Source organism: Tyto alba, unplaced genomic scaffold (genome assembly GCF_018691265.1).
Source record: "Tyto alba isolate M040663 unplaced genomic scaffold, T.alba_DEE_v4.0 Super-Scaffold_2, whole genome shotgun sequence".
Classification (NCBI taxonomy): Eukaryota; Metazoa; Chordata; class Aves; order Strigiformes; family Tytonidae; genus Tyto; species Tyto alba.
The window spans coordinates 40,014,706-40,034,615 of record NW_024881282.1 but is presented as its reverse complement, the minus strand read 5'-3'; the positions used below and the strand labels follow the sequence as shown (position 1 = coordinate 40,034,615).

Sequence of the window (19,910 nt, the reverse complement as noted above, 5' to 3'; positions counted from 1 at the left end):
ATCAGCTTCATCAGGCTTTGGATCACACCATGAAAGACTATCATTTAAACAGCCAACCAAAACTTTATTTCATCACCCCTTCCATCCCCCTCCAAAACTGAGTAAACGGAGGAAGCCCTGCAGAGAGGAAACACAGGGAGGAAAGATAACATAAAGCTTTCAAATGATGCAAACCAGTCTGCTAAACAAAAGAGCTAAACTTCAACATTTTTTTAAATTATTTTTCTTTTAATTCTCAAGTCCTCACTAGAGAAGCAGTACAATGCATTTGTCACTGTAATCATATTAAGATTTATTTTTAACCTGGCAGTGGGTGTGAAGTAACTGTCATGCCAAGTTCGTCTTGAGATAAACTTAAGAGTTGAAGGCAGAGAGCACATGCCTGAGGAGTTGAGGTAGGAAAAGTCAAACAAATGTAACAAGGCTGCAGTTAAAAGTGTTTACACTTGAAGGTATGGCCTTCTGAGAAAGTAATTTCTTATCCAAAGGACAAAACATAGAATTGGTCTGTTTTAATTACCAAATGTAAAATATGTTAACCTCAAAAGTAAACCCTGAAATTTCACTCCAAAGGGTGGAAGGTATTCAGACAAGGACAACTTTTTATACAAGTAGGTGAATGACTTAGAAATTAGAAATTGCAGTAATAATCATTTAACACACCAGAACCTAATTCCTTTTAAAACTAAATCTGTTGACTGCTAAATAAAACCAGAATCACTGTTGCAAATAATACATACATTGCTCTAATATCTGTATATACCTGCAAGAAGTGATTCATATTACAACCATATTTAGCAAATAGTACTATATAACACTGCTGAAGAGCACTGCTTTAATCAGTCTGTTTAAAGACAGTCACCTGAGTTGTCCTAGAAATCATTCTGTTTGAAGCAATGCAGCAATCTACTACAGTGAATTCTAAAGAGAGAGATTTCTAATTACAAATGAGCCTTTCAAATATTACAATCTTACTCATTAAAAAAAAAAAAAAAAAAAACAATTTTCCATGCTTTGGAATTAAGGTGTTTATTTCACTGAAAAACACTACCTGCAACTCTAGACAAAAATTTCACATGACAGAAAACAAAAGATTATGGTAGTTACACTGAATCATCTCATCTCTGGTAATTCTTCCTTTCAGAACGAGGGAGGCTATTGTACACTTGGTGAAATGCTGGTTTACAGTTTCTAATTCTACATTATATTCTGGTCTAATAATCTTCTGATATCACTTTTTACTGCTTAGGCAAGGGCAACTGTCTTCACATAGCTACTTTAAGAGGACAGCACTCATGACCATCCCTGGAAAGCACATTCTTTCCAAACCAGAAGCAGTTTTAGTTTATTCTCGACTAAGACAGCAACCCACTGGGTACTTCTCCATATGAAAATCTAGCTTAGGCAGTTTTAAAGGCTCCTGAGTACCTATTGTTGATTAATTACTGCCTGATAAAACACTCCCAACCTGAAAATGTTTAGGGAATGTTATTTATCCTATTTGTATACGCTCCCCCAAGAGTGGTGCACTTTTTAAACAATATTTGAGAAGGACAACACCATCACTGCTCTTATTTCCTCCCACCCTTCCTTCAATGTAGCTTCCTTAAATAAGCAAATGGCTGTGATATCTGAAATAATTCTGACCCTGTTGTGAATCATCTGCCATCAGCCCACGCACTTCCCCTGTGCAAAGGCCCTGACTCACAATCCCTCAGTTCCTTCCACCAGAGGATTCCCAGCGTGCAGCGAAGCGACCTGCCCGCATTAGTCTAAGGGGCAAAGGAACAAGTTTAGTTGTAAACCAGAATAGGTACTGACCAGACTAAACCCTCGCTCAGCTGTTGACTGGGTTAAGTGCACCTTCAGGTATCTAATACCTGAATTAAGATAATTTAAAACTGGTGAAATTTAAACTTCTTGTAAATTTAACTGGAAGAGAAAGAACTACATGATCTAAATGTGGCCATGTATTTTAGTTCTCAGACTTCAACCAATATTCATCTTGGATCTGTTCTCCTAGAACATACCATCCGCAAAGCAAAAATAAACCGTAATCCCTTCCACTGAAGTACAACTCACAGCTAAATACACCTGGAGATAGCTCAAATATCAGTTTAATTTAAGGAAAAAAATATGTTTGTGCTTGGATGCTTTTCAAGGAACACACACACATCCTACGGGGGGGAGGAGGGAATGGGAGGAAGTTTCACACTCTGGGGAACAGCCAGGCTGCTATATGTGACAAACTGTAAACATGACTGCTAGGAATACAGCTACAGAAGATTTCATAAATACATTATTTAAAATATAAATAATCTGTCTTAACTAGAGTTAGACTATTAGCCATAAACTGTTAAATTAAACTACAGCAATGATAGTTAATGAAGACTATGAGTAAATGTGAATCATGATGTTTTTCAAACATATGAGATTGCTTCTGGAAAGCTGTCAAGTAGTTCCACACCTTTTTTCTCAGGTAGTAAAATAATTTATAAGTCTTTAATGATATAAGATAGTTAATATTTTACAATAATCAATTATTTGACTGTGGCATATTCCCAGAATATTATTTCAAGGAATAGGCTGGGTAGCAGAACAATGTTTCCTTCCAAACCAGAACTATTGCATTAGCTTTCTTAATAAGATGACTACAGCTGCGATTCATTGTCAAATGCCTTGATGCCTTGATCAGCAATTCTAAAGCACTTCATGGACTTAAAATTTATCAACATATTCACCTCAGACTGGTCAAATACTGAAGTTTTACAGTTGAAGAAAAAGGAGTTTTAGGTTGAGAGAATTTTTCACAGCCAAACAGTAGGTCAGTTGTAAGCCAGGAGCAGAGGTCAGGGCTTCTTTTGCTCCCAACCCCGTAGCTGATTTATTTCTCAATATGCACATTACATTCTTTTTTCCAAATCTACTATTAATTATTTTTCATATTATTTGGCTACAATATACAAAAAGTCTAAGCTTTTATAGCTATATAAAACTACATATATAGTTTATATATATTTTTTTTTTTTTGGACTTGTCTTCTGAAAATGGAAACACATTAAACCAGAATTTCGCCCTCTTGTACACACAACAGAAAAAAGAAAGATGTCTGACCTCTTATCTGCCTTCTCCAATAAGAGACTGATCTTGTGGCTAAAGAAAAGTTAGAGGTGTCTCCTAATAACCTCCTACTTGCTCTCAGAGTCCTAATAAGGACAGAACAGGGGTCTAAGTCAGAAGTGCAGATCTAAGGGCTCGGGCACAGGCCTAAGCTTTTCTTTGCTTACACAGCACAAAGTCATACACTAAGTCTTGCAGTGGAAGAAGCCATCCCAAAAAGCATCTTCCTCTGCTGGAGTGCCCATACTGTGGCAGGAGGGGGAAAATGAAATTAAAAAAGGTTGGGAGAACAAAGAGTGGTGGATTTTGGCAAAAAGAACAAAATTTGGAACAAAAAAGGACAAAAGAAATGACAGCGAATAAGCCAGGCAGCTTCCCCTTAGAGCACCAGTGTGCTGCTGAGGAGGTCCTCTCACTTGTGAAAAGCAAACCCTTTCCAAAGAATCTCACAACAGAGAAGTACAAATGGCACCAATCCTGCCTTACTCTGTTTCCAGGAACACCAGGTGTCTTTGGGCACAAGGCATCTCAGGCAGCAGCGATAAGCTTGTTTCTCTCCTGTCACTTATGTTTTACATCCAGTTTACCGTTCTTTTTTTTTTTTTTTTTCTTTTCCTGCAAGTGCCCTTAGGGAAGAGACAGCACTTCTCACAGCTTCTCAACCCTTGTTTACCCTCTGGAGGCCATGCATGAACCATCCCACAAACATGTATACAGATGAGCTGGTTTGACTTAAGCCCCTTTGTTTTCAGGAGTTTCTAGCAGCATTTTACTGGAATCTTGTCCTCTAAAAGAACCTTAGGATAGTTACAGAAAGACAGAGAATTCAAGATTACATCTAATGCTTGATTACACCCTCAGAGCAACCCCATTCACTGAGTATGTTTGAGAGCATCAGTGTGCAAAGCCAGTTAAGTCCCTTATCTCTGTTATGACCAGGTTATTTCCTATTGTAGAAATGTCCCCAAGTGTTTATCATTTTCTTAGAGAACTTTTGTAGCCTGTCTTCAACAGAAGCAGTCAGGGGTACTTACAAAGTGCAAGTGTCCAAATAGGCTGGCACCCTGGTATCTTGGAAGAGTTGCTTCACCTAACTTCACTTTGTCAATATAAAAGAAAAAATGCTAAAAATAATTCAGTGGTACCTGTAACCAGTTTGCAATCACATCCCCACCTTCTCAGCTCCTTTAGACTCCACTTTGAATGCTCTAAGCAAAAGCAACTTAAAAACCTTTTTCATACATTGACAGTCCTGTTCACTGGCTGTACTAAGAGCCATGAGCTGCATTAACTGACATTGGTGAGATGGACTGAGGAGAACACTATTACTTTCGGATCATCGCTAGTGGAATTAGTTACCAAATTTCGAGTATTTACTCTTTGGAAGACCACTAATAGATGGTTCAAAAGGTGTAACATAGCCTCCCCTGACCGGTCAGATCTTTACTATGGGTAAAGCAGCACAGCCTGGGCAGAATCCAAGTTTTAATTCCAGAAATCTGTCAGAGGTTGCTTGACTGGCAGTTAGTAATTCTGACACTGAAGCTAGAAAACCAAAGTGGTTCAGTGCATGTGAAATCAAAAGGACAGTTTATCAGTGTTTATCCATAAGAAATACATCATTAAATAAACAGATATAATAAATAAACAGATATAATAACAGCTGTGATGAACATACACAAATCTTCAGACATACCACTCTGTGGAAATAAAAAAAAAAAAAAAAATTGTTTCTGCAACTTTTCTCAGGTATGGCAATTTCTATTTAATGAAGAATGCACACACAGAGAGCCCCAAAACTGATGCCCACTCTGACAAGGACACTCACCAAGGTTCCTGCAGCAGGCCAACAGACAAGTTGAGGACAAAGTATTTCCTCAACTCCTAGCCCAACATCCTCTCCATTAGACAAGGCTGAATACATGTCAATTGTTATTGCTAGCCAACAAAAACATTTTAAATGTTTTTTATTTGGCAACTAGAAACTAGCATACTGTCATGAGTAGAGTTGCGAGTTATCCACTAAAACAAAGCAAAACACATCTTACAGCATTGCACGTTTACACCGTGTGGACAACCTTAAGTTTATCCCAGAAACTTCCTACATTCCATACTATTGTCCCTCTCACATTTTATCTCTGCTTGCCTGCATCCTCTTCACCGACACCCTTTTCTTCCAGTACTGCTCATGTTACCTGAAGAACTGGTACACTAAAAAGTGAAGACACCTTTAAGACATAAGTTATATGACTGAAAAATATGATAATTAAAAATCATATAGCTTAAAACTTGTCTGTACTTATTAGGACAACTCTCTTCCTTTAACCAGTACTTAAGCTTGAGTTCTGTACTAGAAACCATGTTGATTATAAATTACATATTGTCCACAACTGCCTGACCTAGCTTTTAAAAAACAAGCTTGAACAGAGTAAGAAAATCAATTACTAAAATGGACAGCAAAAGAGGAATCAGCAAGTGGTGCAGTAAGTTTTTTGTTTCCTGAAAGATCTCTGTATTACAGGACTCTATACATCCATCTATAAGAGTCTTTGTTCCCAGTTTCACAGAACATGCTTCTCAAGAGACCAAGATAGACCAACACATCTGTTTGCAATATAACCACTTCTGTTGCCCAAGGAAAAAAATCACTATGCTTACACTTAATAGAGTGACAAAATGGTACAAACACATGTCACTTAGAAGTTGACAGAAAACACATAAAACAGAGCTAGAGAAAGCTAAATTCTTCATTAATTTACTGTTATCACCTTCAACACAGCATGTTTAACACATGACTGGTCTGCATAAGTATGGATTAAATACTTAACCCTTGCTGTGGGCAACTCATTGCATGTACTACAATCACAGCTGTTATCAGAGAACAAGCATCTGTCAAAGAACTGCACCTCAAAAAAATATGCTGCCATGGTCATGGATACACCAGTAATTAGTTAATTACCTAAAGAACGTGTACTTTTATGTACCATTTCTAAAGGTAAATTGTTTTTGCTTCCCCCTGCTACTTTAAAAGTTATTCTAACCAAAGATTTTATTTTGGTTGCTATGGTACAAACTGGCTTATAAATATGATGCTGATTAACATAAATGGACGTATATTGCATTTTCAATACTTGAGCAATACCCACACTCAGCTGGAAGACTGCATACATTAATTAAGGAGATGCAGAAAAAATCACCAAAACAGAAATCCATTATTTTAAATCTGAAACTTTAAAGTTCTCCTTAATTAATTTTTATATTTTGAATATGTACAAACAGCAGAAAAAAGTCACATTCACTACAATAAAGCCCAAACGTAGAACTGTAACAGATTAAAGAAACAGAAGAAGAAACTTTTATTGGGGGGGGGGAAGAGATACTTACAATGTGTAAGAGCTTTAGCACATCCACAAACCTATCAGAAAAGCAAGAAAAAGCAAGTAATTACATTTTAATTGCCCAATTAAAATAACCTGAGTAGCTGTTAAGTTTAGCATTGACACTTACACTTTCTCTGAGCTCATGATCTCCTTGGCAATGTGGTAAACCTTTGTTTTCTTTCCAGCTGCTTTACTCTGCAAATGAAATTATATGTTATACTATGCATCTACCAGAACTGTTGTAAAGATCACTTCCAGCTAGGAGTTCCTCAAATCCAATGTAATTATTCAATAGTCATTTCTAATAAAAACGTTTTATACTGCTTTGAAATCTTCTGGCTTTTCAGGTTCCATGAGAAAATCAATTTAGCACGTAGCTGGAAACAACATTATTAGCTAAGAGTAGTTTTTAGAACACTATCAGCCTTTCTATTTACTTACTACAGAAAGCACTGAAGCCCATAATGAATGAAGCCCTAACAAGTGTCAATTATTGTTTAGTAAATGTAATACAGTACAGATTATTTTTTTTTCTCTGATTAATACAGCAACAGTAATACTTGCAGTAAACTCAAATGGATTTCAGGAACATCTGAAAAGAAATACACATTTTCTTACTGAAAAAGATTAAAAAAAAAAATCACACTGAAAAGTTAGCTTCTGACAATCTACTAAAGCAGCTGCTGGAATACACAGCAATCATATTGCAAAGATGTAGAAATGTGAGCCTTGTCATCTACCTGATACACCATGGAGATTATGCTGATTTTTATGTGCACATGTTTGCTTCAAAAAAATCAATGCTACTGTTCAACATCAGATAGAAGGAACAGGTATAATGAAGCATAAGGGGGTAGGTGTCAGGATGCAAATGTGTTTTCTACACTGTGTAACTCCCATGTACAATTTTCCTCATATAAAACACCTTTCTCCATAACAGCTCTCATGGTTTGCCATATGCTTCTCTACTGCCAGTTGTCACCACATCTATTAGATACTCAGGCTTTCAATTCCATGGGCTGCAAAGAAAGAGCGTGGATGTGGAGCACTAAAACATCACAGGATGTGAAACACAAGTTCAATGGAAGTCCTGGGGGAGCTGTATTGAGTGTGGTAATATAGGCATTGAACAGTTTATCTAGAAAAGCAGATATTGGTGGCATTGCATATATGAACCTTTGGATCATAATCACTAATGTTGCAAGATTTTTCTGGAGTTTTAGTTCTCTGAACCTATAAACAAGCCTCAAGTGCTGGAAATCAAAGCATGGAACTGATGATATTCGAAGACTGGTTTTAATGATACTGTTATATTTAAAATAAAAAATAAATCTAATTATTTTTTTTCATTTTAATTTAATTGACACAGTGCCAAATTATTAATTTAAAAGTAATTTCTATATTTAATAATTTGGTGTTGCATCACATATATGCAAAATACATTATTTATTTTATATACAACATAGATATCTCCACACAGAGCTGGGATTTTACTTGTAAAATTAAACTTATTTCCAAAAACCACTTAGATCTACCCAGTGAGGGTCAATCGGATTCAGGCAAGATTTTAACACCCATGCTCAGGCCTCCATGACTCTTTAGAAAGCACAGCTGACACACTCCCTACAAGACTGAATTCACAAGTAACTCAATTATGCAGAGCAAGGTATCTGCCATCCCCGTAGATGTGACAGTTGCAAATGAGATGAAAATCAGTATTTTGAGAACAAGATGCTACCACTAAACAATTACAAAGTGAAATATCACAGCCTGTTTTCAACCCCATTTGAAAGACTTTTCACATACCAGCTGGCACTGAAAAGGCCACTTTGCATTTGCTCAGCCAAAGATACTCCAGGCCTAAGAGAGTCTTTAATGGGAGAACGGAAGGAATACAAATTGGGTTCTCAGGCACCGCACTGGGAAGGAACCTTGTAACTCCTCTAACAGATAAAAAGCATCAAAACAGCCAGATGCTTGTGGCAAGGAAAAATAAGAACAAGCCCAGCTGATGACCAATGCAGAGACTGCTTCATTCTCCTCTGCAGCTGCTCTCACTGTTCCGAAGTTGGTTGTTAATCCCCAGCTGCCAGCCGCATGTGCCGCAGGCGGCTGAAGAGAGTGGATCCTTCACAGCAAGTGCTGAATATTATGCCATGAAACCTGCCCGAGAAGCCTCATAACAGGGATGCTTTCCTATAAAACTCTGTTGTGAAAGGTTGAGGGCATTTCTAGAGGCACTCAAAGTAAGTTAGCTTCTATATAGGTTCAGTCCTGCTTAGTTTCACAGGAACAAGCTTTTCCTGCAACTGTCTTTCCCTCCCCCAATTTATCTGTCCCAAAAGATTTGGTTAAATGCCATTCAGGTCTGACACATCATCATCAAATCTTCTCTTCCAGCACTAAAAAGTCTTATTGCGTTTTTTTTTGTTGTTTTGTTTGTTTGTTTGTTTTTAATTATTATCCATTTTTAAGGAAAGGAAGCAAATATACTACTATCAAAGGAAATTGAGCTGTCAGGACTGATGATGAGAGGCACTGATCTATGGGTAGGCTGGTATCAGGGCTTCTAGGATTAAGAAGTACAAAAGTGGTTATCCCCCAGGAGAGGGATAGGACCCCCCCAGAACTTAATTTCATTCTGTGCTATCTTCCTGCTCCTCACATTTGAAGGAGAAACAAGATTAAAACAGGGGAAATCACTCCAAGCTGGCACTCACAGAATCTAGCAGAAGGTCAAACCTCAACAGTCAAGGCTAGCTTAGACTCCTCCATGGGCCATAGAGTTGGTTCTCCCACCCTACAACAGGTCTCTTGCACACACACCCGTAGTCTCTCCTCAGCACCAAAGGAGTGAATTAAGAACCTTAAATGCTGAAAGGCAGGTTGGGCCCTTTGTGTTTGTCCTGGTTGGGGCTGGCCTAGAGCTCCCGTGGGTCTGGCAGCGGGAGGAGCTGCAGCACCCTGAGACCCCAGGGGCTCCCCAGGTCCCAGTGCCCTCACCTGTGTGCGGGGGCGGGGGGAGCACAGCTGGAGGGCTGGGCCCCGATTGGCCGATAGTCCGTGTCATGTGACATTGTGCTCACTATATAAAGGACGGAGTGAGCCAGGAGGGGCTCTCACTTCCTGGAGGGGTGCTGCAGTGGCTTTGTGTTGGGGATCACTGGCCAGGAGCAGGTGGGTGTTGGTCGGCAGGTGGTGAGCAGCTGTATTGTGCCTTACCTATTTATACTGTCACTGTATTATTCTGTTAAACTGTTTTCAACCCGCAAGTCTCCCTTTGCCCCTCTGATTCCCTCCCCATTCCCAAGTGGGGGAAGGGTGGGTGAGTGGCTGTGTGACATTTAGCTGCTGACCAGGCTCAAACCACGATAGTGTTTCATGCCATTGAAAAGGAAGAACTACAAACTGGTTCAGTCATCTGTCCCCTGTGTGCCAAGTAGTAATTTGGCAGGTTAGTATGCAGAACCTGCAATCGCAAGAAAGCTGCCTCCACAGAAATGGTTACTGGGACACAGCCTTTGCTGTGTGGCCAAGGCCCCTGAAATAGGACCCTCCAGGCATAACTACCACTTCCAAGAGATTTTTCAGAAGGACCTTCTTAGACCTATCAACCTTCACCTGGCCCCTTTCCTTGGGCTTCACCAAGGCTGACAAATCAAAGGTTGATTTTAAATATTCAGTGTGCAAGAGACACATGCACTCTAGGATCTCTGAGGCATAGACAGACTCATGAAGAGGTATTTACAAGTCTCAAAACTGAAGATCACGAAACATACATCTGTGCATATAGCTCTATTAGAGGGGTATGGTAGGCAGGTCTACAGCTCCACAATTCAGTGAAAGATTAAGAACAAATATGCTAGGCAACACACATTGTAGTGTGGTATTTCTGAACTTGACCTCTTAATATTAGGCTAACGTACACAAATCGAAATTAAAAAAAAAAAAAAAAAAACAAAAACAAAACAAACCACTAAACAATAAGGATGATGAAAAGAAATATAAATTTATGTGACTCAATGCCTTTTATTTGAAAATATCCCAGCAGGTTACAACTTACAAAATAGTGCAAGAGTGAGAAATAGATTCAGAAGACAAAGATAAAAAGATACCTGTTTATCTTCTTGAGGATCAGGATCCCCTTTGCTGGAATCAGAATTTGTGTCGTCATCTTCATCAGAACTGTTCATGATATCTTCTTCATCTGACTGAAGATCTCCCATTACCATGTTAGGATGATCATGGTGTTCTTCTAAAGACCTAAAATTAAAGTATGTATAGTTGAGATATATACCATATTTATGTAAAGAGATTTCTGTTTTACCCCACAATAAATGGTGTACTTGGTATCAGAAACATTAAAAACAGTAGTGGGTAGCCTGAAAATGACGACCACAGTGAGAAGCTTTTCCACAGTGGACTCGTAAGTCCACAATGTTTTATCTATGCTGGTATTGATACAATGTCACTGACAGCAAGCAAAAGCCACAGTACCTTTGGCGTATTTATGTTATTCTTGTCCCTCAGAATTTGTCTGACAGCAAAGTTTGATAAATCTGCTCCTTTATTGCTATCTGCATCTATAGTGAAACATTTGTACTGTGTGCCAGAAGGGTAAAGAAAGATCATAGCTGTTTTGCTCTCCTAGCTCATAGCACCAAGACTTGTTCCAGATACGGTACTCAGACTGGAGCTCTCTCTCTGAAATTTGAGAGGCATATATATATACACACACATACGTACAGGGTTGTTTCTCAATGCATATGCTAAACAACTGCATCCAAGATGGAAATATTATAACTATTCTGTCCAATAATTCTTCTTAAAAACAAGAAAGCAGAATCTTTTGTGATTAAAAACTCCCATCCCCCAGAGATAGACACCTTCCAGGTAGCTGTCAAAGCTATAAAATATAACCCTGTTCTGCTGCTGTACAATGATTATATAGGTCTCTTTTCATTAGCTTCAGCCGTATTTGCAATACAGAAATTGCATGAGACAGGCACACAACCTCCTTCCTCTAACTAGCCTTGACAACTTCAATAGAGATTTAAGAAATGTAATTCTGTAAGAAAATAAGAGGGTAGGGAAAGATAAAGAAAAAAACAGAGACTAGAGGAAACAGAACCTGAGGTTTTGGTAAAGTTATGTAGAAACATAGCAAATTCCTGGGCTCCTACTTTTAGTCCTTAAAAATACCTGATCATTGTCAGTTAGACTAAAGCTGTGTCTAAATTCACATAATCTATATTCAAGGCCAGCAAAAAGATGCTGGGATACCACAGGCTTATTGTGATATGATTCAAAAGTGATTAGCTACCCTAAAAAGCAAAAAGCAAATCCAGAAACCCTTGTCCCCAAGCCATTGCAGCAGAGATCTTACTGTGCTGATCAACACTATTTTGTGCAGCCAACATCTTTCAGGGCTACACACTTCTCCACGTATCTGCCCTCTGCCTCCCTGTGCATGGGATGGTTACAACTGATCTTTTATTTTCCTAACTTGCAATCACAAGAAAGTAGGGATAGAGGGCAACTCTTCAGACTCACCACATCCAACTGTGATAGTTACCAGAAAGAAAACCAGTCACCTCACATGGGAGGTGGCTACTGGTAACATGAAGAGCAGAAGTAAGGAATACCAGCTGTGTGAGGATTCTCTGGCAGCCACAATGTATTGATTATTCAATGCTCAAGGTAGAGGTAAAAAACAAAAAACAAACAAACAAAACACACAAATGCTGATCAAAGCCAGAAATATATTTAGAGATGAAGACAAAATAAGTTGGCTTGAAGACAGACCTCGATCAGCCACAAAGACATACAAAAGTTTAAAATAGCTTGGTTCTATTAAGACAACACAGGAAGGACTCAGGAAACACCCAACCAGTTACTGTCTCCCAGAACTGAATGGGCTGGGAGGAGGGGGGAGGTTGCAAGCTCATCACTGAGTTCAAATGAGACCCTGAGCCAAGACTGCAGCACCCAGGGTGCAGAGAGACACCAATTTATTTCAGTTTGGAAACTATAAACTTCACGCGGGCAGAGAGCGGCCCCAGAGAGATGAGTGCTGATGACAAGAGCACAGAGAATACACCAGGAATGGTTCCCACAGGGCCTCCACAAGCTTCAGGAAGGCAAAAAAAGCAGCTTTTCACTGGAGTTTTCCCTGGAACTGCACTAGCAGGGCACCAGGACTTCTGCAGTTACTTGTTAACTTCAGCAATTCAGAAAACTCCTTGTCTAGTCTAATTCACAGTCAAACGACCTGTTAGCTTGAGAAGGTTTATTTTAGCCAACCTCTGCCAACTTAACATTTTCAGAAAACCTGTCCTCTGGGAAGTCAGAAACAAGCATTTATAGGTGAGGCTGTATTCTCCTTGTGCCAACATAATGCCTTCACCACTGAAGGATGAAGATCAAATTAGCTGGTCTGTGCTGGGTGAAGAATTTTCTAAATGAAACGTTAATCAGCTTATCTAATAGAAAGTTTCAGTAAAAAAACTACTACACATTTTTAATAATCAGCTACTGATGATTTAGGATGTTTAGTAAGTGTCCATAAATGATAGCCACTCACCATCTAAGATTTTTTCCTTCCTATGAATCACAATAACATTTAAGTGGTAAGCTCCTTTTCTTGCCTTTGTGGTGTGTATGCACCTACTATTTGTGTAAAGGGAATTATGCAAGCTGAGAGAACGATTTACCAAATCTTGCCTACAGTATCTGCCCCACCAACCCCTACACATCTTTATCCTGTATTTGCTCAGCATACAGCCTAACACAGCCCTCAGGTTCTTCCACCTGATACATTTTGTTGATTTTTTGGTTGTTTGGTGGTTGGTTTATTTGTTTGCTTGGGTTTGTTGTTGTTTTATTTAAAGAAAAACCACAGTGAATGATTACATGATTGATGATCAAAAGTCAGTTCACACCCAGTCAGATTCCAGAATCAAACAAGCTGCCAGTTCTGGGACAGGATGCACTACTGTCGCAATACTCTTCTTCAGAGGAGATGGTGACAAAGGCACAGTGTTGATCTGCCTTTATCAGCCACGTGCTGGAGAACATGTGACTCCCCTTGTACCTTACACCTTAACCTTTCACCATAAATACTATGGCTTTTCTGTTGAAACAGAAAGCTGTTTTGTATTTACCGATTACTCTTTCTGTACTTTTACCTCTGAAGCTATCTATAAGCGTATATATGGTTCTCTTAAAGTTATCTCTGGACAAAGTTAAATCCCTTGTAATCTTTAAATGAGTTTGGAAAGAGTAGTAAATCTTTAAATAAACAGAATCTTTTCTACCACATATCAATTCCCCTCTTCCAAAATACCACAAGCATGCAATAATGGTTATTTTTAAGAAGCTCTTCTAGTAAGTATTTCAGGGATACTGTGAACTATCTCTATCTTGTTCCCTCTTCATCACGATTCTTTGTCCTACCCACAGCACTAAAGAGAAACTTCTGCATTATCAGTCATGTGAAACACCATCACTGCCAACTCAACGTGCTGCCCACTGAGTAAGAATATCTTGCCATATCTTGTGAGCAAGTTATATAAATATAGATGTGGGGTTTTTTTATTTGACACATAAAATTAAGGGATAGTTAGCCTCGGAATAAACAATTTATGGGATGAAGCATATACACTGCACTATATTTTCCTAACAAAATAGTAAAATATTAACGGAACAAAACATGCTAGTCCTAGTAATACATACAGCAAGATAAACTGTCAAAACTTAAGAACTGCTATCAAGCTATTACAGACAGAAAAAATAAATCCTAATCAGCATAAAAACCTCTTATTGTCTTCAAAAGATAGCCAAGACTAGTTCAGACTAGCCTATTTGTATTATTATAGAAGCTTCAAATACACCTGAGGCTTCACTTTTAGTCACTGTTAACTTATACACTGCACAGGACACTATAGCCTGAAGTCACAATTAACATTTCAGTCTCAGTTCCCAATTCATTTAGAAGGCAAATAGTATTTTAAGCTTGGCTGAGATGATTCAGAGAGATTCTCTGCCACGGAATGCCCCAACATTAAGTATTTTATAGTATATTGGAATTACTTCAAGTGTTAGCATCACCATAACTACTAAAAAGCAAGTTTCCACAGCACCAAAGTATTTGTTAAAATATTCATCCACGTTGCTCCTTTACACACATTTCCTTGTGATCTTCATTATTTTTAGACGTTTGTTTCTGCTTTCAGTAAGTAATCAAAAATATGTAGAAATGCTGAATGAACAGAACCTTCCACACAGGACTCTGCTAAGTTCTTCTTTTCTCATCCTTTCACTATTTTAAAAGGAACGTCCATTCTACTCTGCTTTTTGTAGGAGTGTCCCAGCATCTTTACTCATCTTCTGTCTCTTTCTCCAGTATTTCATTGCTGTTTTTGTGGGTGCTTTTGTTTGTTTATTTTTAAAGAAAGCCTTCATCATACAGGCAAAATTACAAAAACTGAAGTTCCTACTCTACTAAAAAATACACATCAAAGCATCAGAGAGAGCCAATAAGCATATCCTACTATAGTATTTAATCTCAAATCCTTTATATACTGTTACAGCATTTCACAATCCTTTTGCAGCTGCTTTCATCTCACTTTCCTCCAAAGAGGTAACAATTACTACTGCTGTTCATCCATTTTCAGTTTTTAGTATCACCAGTCCCTACAATCAATTTCAATAATTAAGGAATGTTCAGGTGCCTTTTTTGTTTGTTTGTTTTTGTTTTTTAAAGACCTAAAAGCACACTGGCTCTCTGTAAAGGCAATAACTGATAAGGCTGTTACATTTTTTCATAGCACCTTATACTTGTGATAGCTGTAGGTAAGGCAGCATGCCTCACTGACTGATTCCCTCAATGGATCTTAGTTGTATGCTTCTGGGAAACTACATGGATAAAAAGGCAGGGAAAAAAAAAAAGAAGAAAAAAGTGTTCTATGACATCTTTTTTGTTAGGTCCTATCTAAATTCAGAATCTCCTTTTCAAGGCAGAAAGAAGGGCTGTAAATATAGAAATCAAGTAATCAAGTTACGATTCCAAAACAATTTAGGAAGCAATTACCTGATTTGGGTGCTGAAGGTAACAGAAGATGCTCTTGGAAAACCAAAGCAAAAGTTAAATTATTGCTTGGTTAATAATCGCTTGATTTTGTTTAGTGAACTTTCTTTTGCTTTAATACTTTTTAAGACAGTTCAGTGTCTTTAATATTTATTTACTGCAGGTTTTTGGGAAAAAGGGACTCAGTTCTAGAAAGGAAGCATACTTGACAAAGCACAAAGATGATAATGAATGCTAACCAAGATCACTAGTGAGCTCCTATAGAAGTTTTAAGAATATATGACAAGATTAGTGATCTGCAAGATTAATAAAGGCATCGATGTACTTTTTGGATGAGTTACATTTTGCTGCAACACCTCAGCTCCATAACCATCTTGAAGAAGCAAACATCTGCTCATGTTTCCTTTCACGAACCAGTCTGGAAAGCATAAAGATGAACTTCCTATCACCCCAGACGCACCAGGACCCTAACCCATCAGATTGACCTCATCATTTAAACTTCAGATTCTCTGAACAACGGTGACTGTGCCATTACAGCTAAAAAATTCCCTCCCTCACCATCCTCTTCATGTCCCCCTGCTTTTAATTTCTCCTTCAGGCATACTGGACCATTAAGCAGCAAATGAGGATGAAATGCAGCCTGGACCAGGTGGCTTCGTTGTCTGAGTTACTCCTACACCATCAGGTACCTCTCTGGTTTAACGACAGACTCACAGATGGGAAGAGCTGAAGCTGAGAACACGTCTCTCCTCTCTAGGTGTAGTGGGCAGTGTGGCTGGTGCATACTGCTGCAGCTCTCTGTGCTGGCTTGGCTGCCAGCACTGGGGACTGGTTGCCTTATTGCAGCCAAATTGCTTGGGCTTCAACTTTCTGCCAAAAATGGTGCTTTTTCACAGTGAGGGAGCGAGATAGCAAGGTGTCCTCTCAAATAGGACTTTACACAATAGCATTAAAGTTGTGCCATTCATTCTTCTGCAGTGACAACTCAAGGATTTTAATAAGTTCTTCATAATATTGGGACTAATAACAACAAAAAAGGCAACACACCAGGAGTTTTTATTGGTCTGATGCTAAGGAACATGACAGGCTGTTAATCTTGATCACCCTTTTATTTATATTTTTAAGACTGCCTGAACATATCATGCCTGTGAGATTCATTAGTCCCTTTTGTGAGCTGAGCCATGAAACAGTCCTCTACAACAATCTTTTTTTTTAAAAAAGTGCCACAAAACAAGAGGCAAACAAACTAGACCAATGAATCCATGATGATTTGCATCACTTAAAACTGTTGTGCTGTATTCTCTCTGGGCTGGTTAGGGAACTTTAAGGATACAATTACAAACATAAACACTCCTCAAAAATCACAGCTAGAAAACAGAAACAACCTGCATCCAGCTGAGCAACTCAAGTTAAAAATATTTTGTGTATGTCAGGTTACTTTTTCAAATTGCGATTTAAAGACTTCAGGAATTGAAACAGAATCCTTTTTTAAAATAACATATATACTGTATGCATTTTTTATAGGAAGTCAGGACCCTTGGTGACAGTGATACACTGTCAGAAGAGAAGCTCAAGACAATTTATTTGAAATTCATTTTTGTTCAGAGCCTCTTGTCCTTTGAAAGCTGCCTGCTGCCTCTGGCCAGAGGGCTGGCTCAGAGACAGGCCAGGTGGGAATGCCGGGAGTTTGCTCCTGCCAAGAGAAACGCCAAAAACTAACCTCTTTGTCCCGGTCTTTAGCTCTGGCGCTCCCAGCTCACACCTGGGTTTGCTGGGGAAGGAGGATATCGCAAACTGCCGAGAGCTGCCACCACATTTAGCCTGTTAGATCATGCCACTGGCAGCTCCTTCCATACTTGGCTAAGCGTGTTGCAAACTGCAACACCTGACTTGCTGGAACCAAGTTACCCTAGCGTTTGCAGTCAGCAGCATTTAGTTTAGCATTTGTTATCCTTGGGCCAAGACAGCACTTACCACTTTTCTCAACAAGGAGGAAAGAACAAAAAATTACTCGCATTCTAAGCAAAAAATAAGCAAGGCGTTTATAATATGTTACACACTTAATAACATTTTGTGCCTTTTTTTTTAGCAATCCATTCTGTCAGCCACCCTACTTCAGGCACACTATGATCAACACAGTCATGTGCATACTTCATTGCATGATTTTGAAAAGCAGGGTTTTAAAAAAGGTGCAAACAGCTCTCAGATTATCTCCATATTTAGCTGCAATTTGAAAACAGGAGCTCCCGCAGCCAGAGGCGCCCGAGGATCATGCTCAGCCTCCCATGCTCACAGGAGCCATAGTCAGCCAGACCATTTGTTGACAATTCCTCGGTTCCTTGGAAAGTTCAACATAAACACACACGGATGCTTCAGATGTTTCCACGCTCACCACTGAAAAGCCACATTTGGGGGAGAGGAAAAAAAAAAAAAAGAAAAAGAAAAGTCTCAGTTTTAAGTCTTCAGGAAAACTGGTGCCCACAGTTCAGCTCCCAGGCAGCACAGCGACGGTTGCATTGCCCTGCTTCCACTGGGGCAGCCCCAGCAAAAATGCCAGAAGGATATTACGCCAATGGAGCAGAAGATAATGCAAGAAGATACAAGGGGACAGTCGAGCACTGGTACGGGAAAGCGAAACATTGCAGCAAAACCCATGGATTTAAAACCTTACCTGGAGACTTGTACAGGGGAAAGAGTCGCTGTATCAGTTCTTCCCTTCACCACCTAAAGCTGTAAGGGATTACTTGCCTCCCAGGGTAGGTAAAAAGGGAAGTCTTTGCAGAATTTACAGCTTTTTGGCTTCCCCTACCATTAATTCTCATTTCATAGGGAGAGCTGCAGTGTTCATGGCCAAGACCTTTGGAAAAAAACTCTTGGCATGGAAGTGAAAATATAGAACAGGATTGCCAAAATACAGCACTCATTTACAATCAGGACCTCCTATTGTAACTTCTATCAATTCACAAAACAGACCCTAGTGGGAAAATGTTTATTGGGAAAAGACAGCAGGATCAGAAGAAAAATAATGCTTTACTTTCCAGTCACACAAGCAGAAAAAAAACCCCACAGCAACACAACTCCAGCACACACTGGATAGATTTCTAGAAAACTATAATAAAAATGTGATAAAATCTCAAACCAAACGCATCAAATAGGAAAGGGAAAACTTAGACCAAATGAGAACAAAACCTCCTATTAACACCCATTTCAAAGAAAATTGATTTTACTTTGCCAGAGTCACCATGACATTCCAATACATAACTACTTCTATTCCACATAAAATCAGAGTTAATGCAAGTCCCTAAATACCTTCAGTATTGACTCATCATTCTTCTTACGATTTTTGGGTTACTTTATTCCTGAAATCAGGGCTGTAATACCTCCCTGCAGAAAGTTGCTCATTCAATTTAAAAATAATGTACAACATATTGCACTCCATTTTTTACATGTCAGATACCTAGAAGATGACAAAAGTAGCAGAGTATTCAAAAGGTAGTGACTTAAAGTAAAAATGGAGTGAGTTGACTCTTAAACACATAACTGTCTGCATGCATGGGAGCTGACACAGGTTCCTGGGTAGTCTGCCTGAAAATAGAGGATGAAATAATTTGGTTGAGACCAACACTGACTAGCTGTAAAGAATAACTGAGCTGCTTGCAAGGTTGAACTTGTACTCTTACCTCCTCTAATCTTTTGCACAGACTGGAAGAATGAGATGTAGACACTTTTTTCTAAACTTTTCAGCTCATCTCAAAACCAATACAGAACATCCAACCCCCAGAAACACCACTGGAGAGGGGGAAAAAAAAAAAACAAAAACAAAACAACAAACCAAAACAACAGAAAAATCAGAAAAAATTCAACTGAATTCTGTGCAGTTGAAATCACTGAGCCATAAGGCTCAGGTTGTAGCTATCAGAATGGTAGTTTTGATAGAAAACTCCTTTTATTTATTTACATGCATCTTAGAGACTTTTTTTTTGTCCACTTCTGCTTGAGTGGAGCAGTTTTCCATATGCACAAAGATATTTTAAGGAAAAACTAAAACTTGTGTAAACTCACTGTTTTTAAAAGAAACTTCTTGGATTCTAGCATCTAAAATAAAACCTGCATTCCTTAACCTAAATTTTGTCTAATGCACTGAAACAGCATAGCTGCATAGTTTTGTAAGTCTATTCGCTAAAACATCTTTAACTGGATCAAATATAAATGTTGGATAAATGAGACATACTAATATTACTGTTGGCATTTAAATAAAAACTGAAGTTAATATTTTGATTTCTTTCTTTCAACATTTATTTTATGCCCCCCCAAATCTTACT

General features: G+C 38.7%; 1 protein-coding gene across 1 annotated transcript in view; it reads right to left on the bottom strand.

The window, feature by feature from the left end:
* Window positions 1-19,910, bottom strand: part of FGD6 (FYVE, RhoGEF and PH domain containing 6) — a 75,284-nt gene that overhangs the window by 36,288 nt on the left and 19,086 nt on the right. The window contains 3 exon segments of the mRNA XM_033010237.2: window positions 6,505-6,535; window positions 6,628-6,695; window positions 10,616-10,763. Of these exon segments, the coding sequence (XP_032866128.2) occupies window positions 6,505-6,535; window positions 6,628-6,695; window positions 10,616-10,763 (247 nt within the window).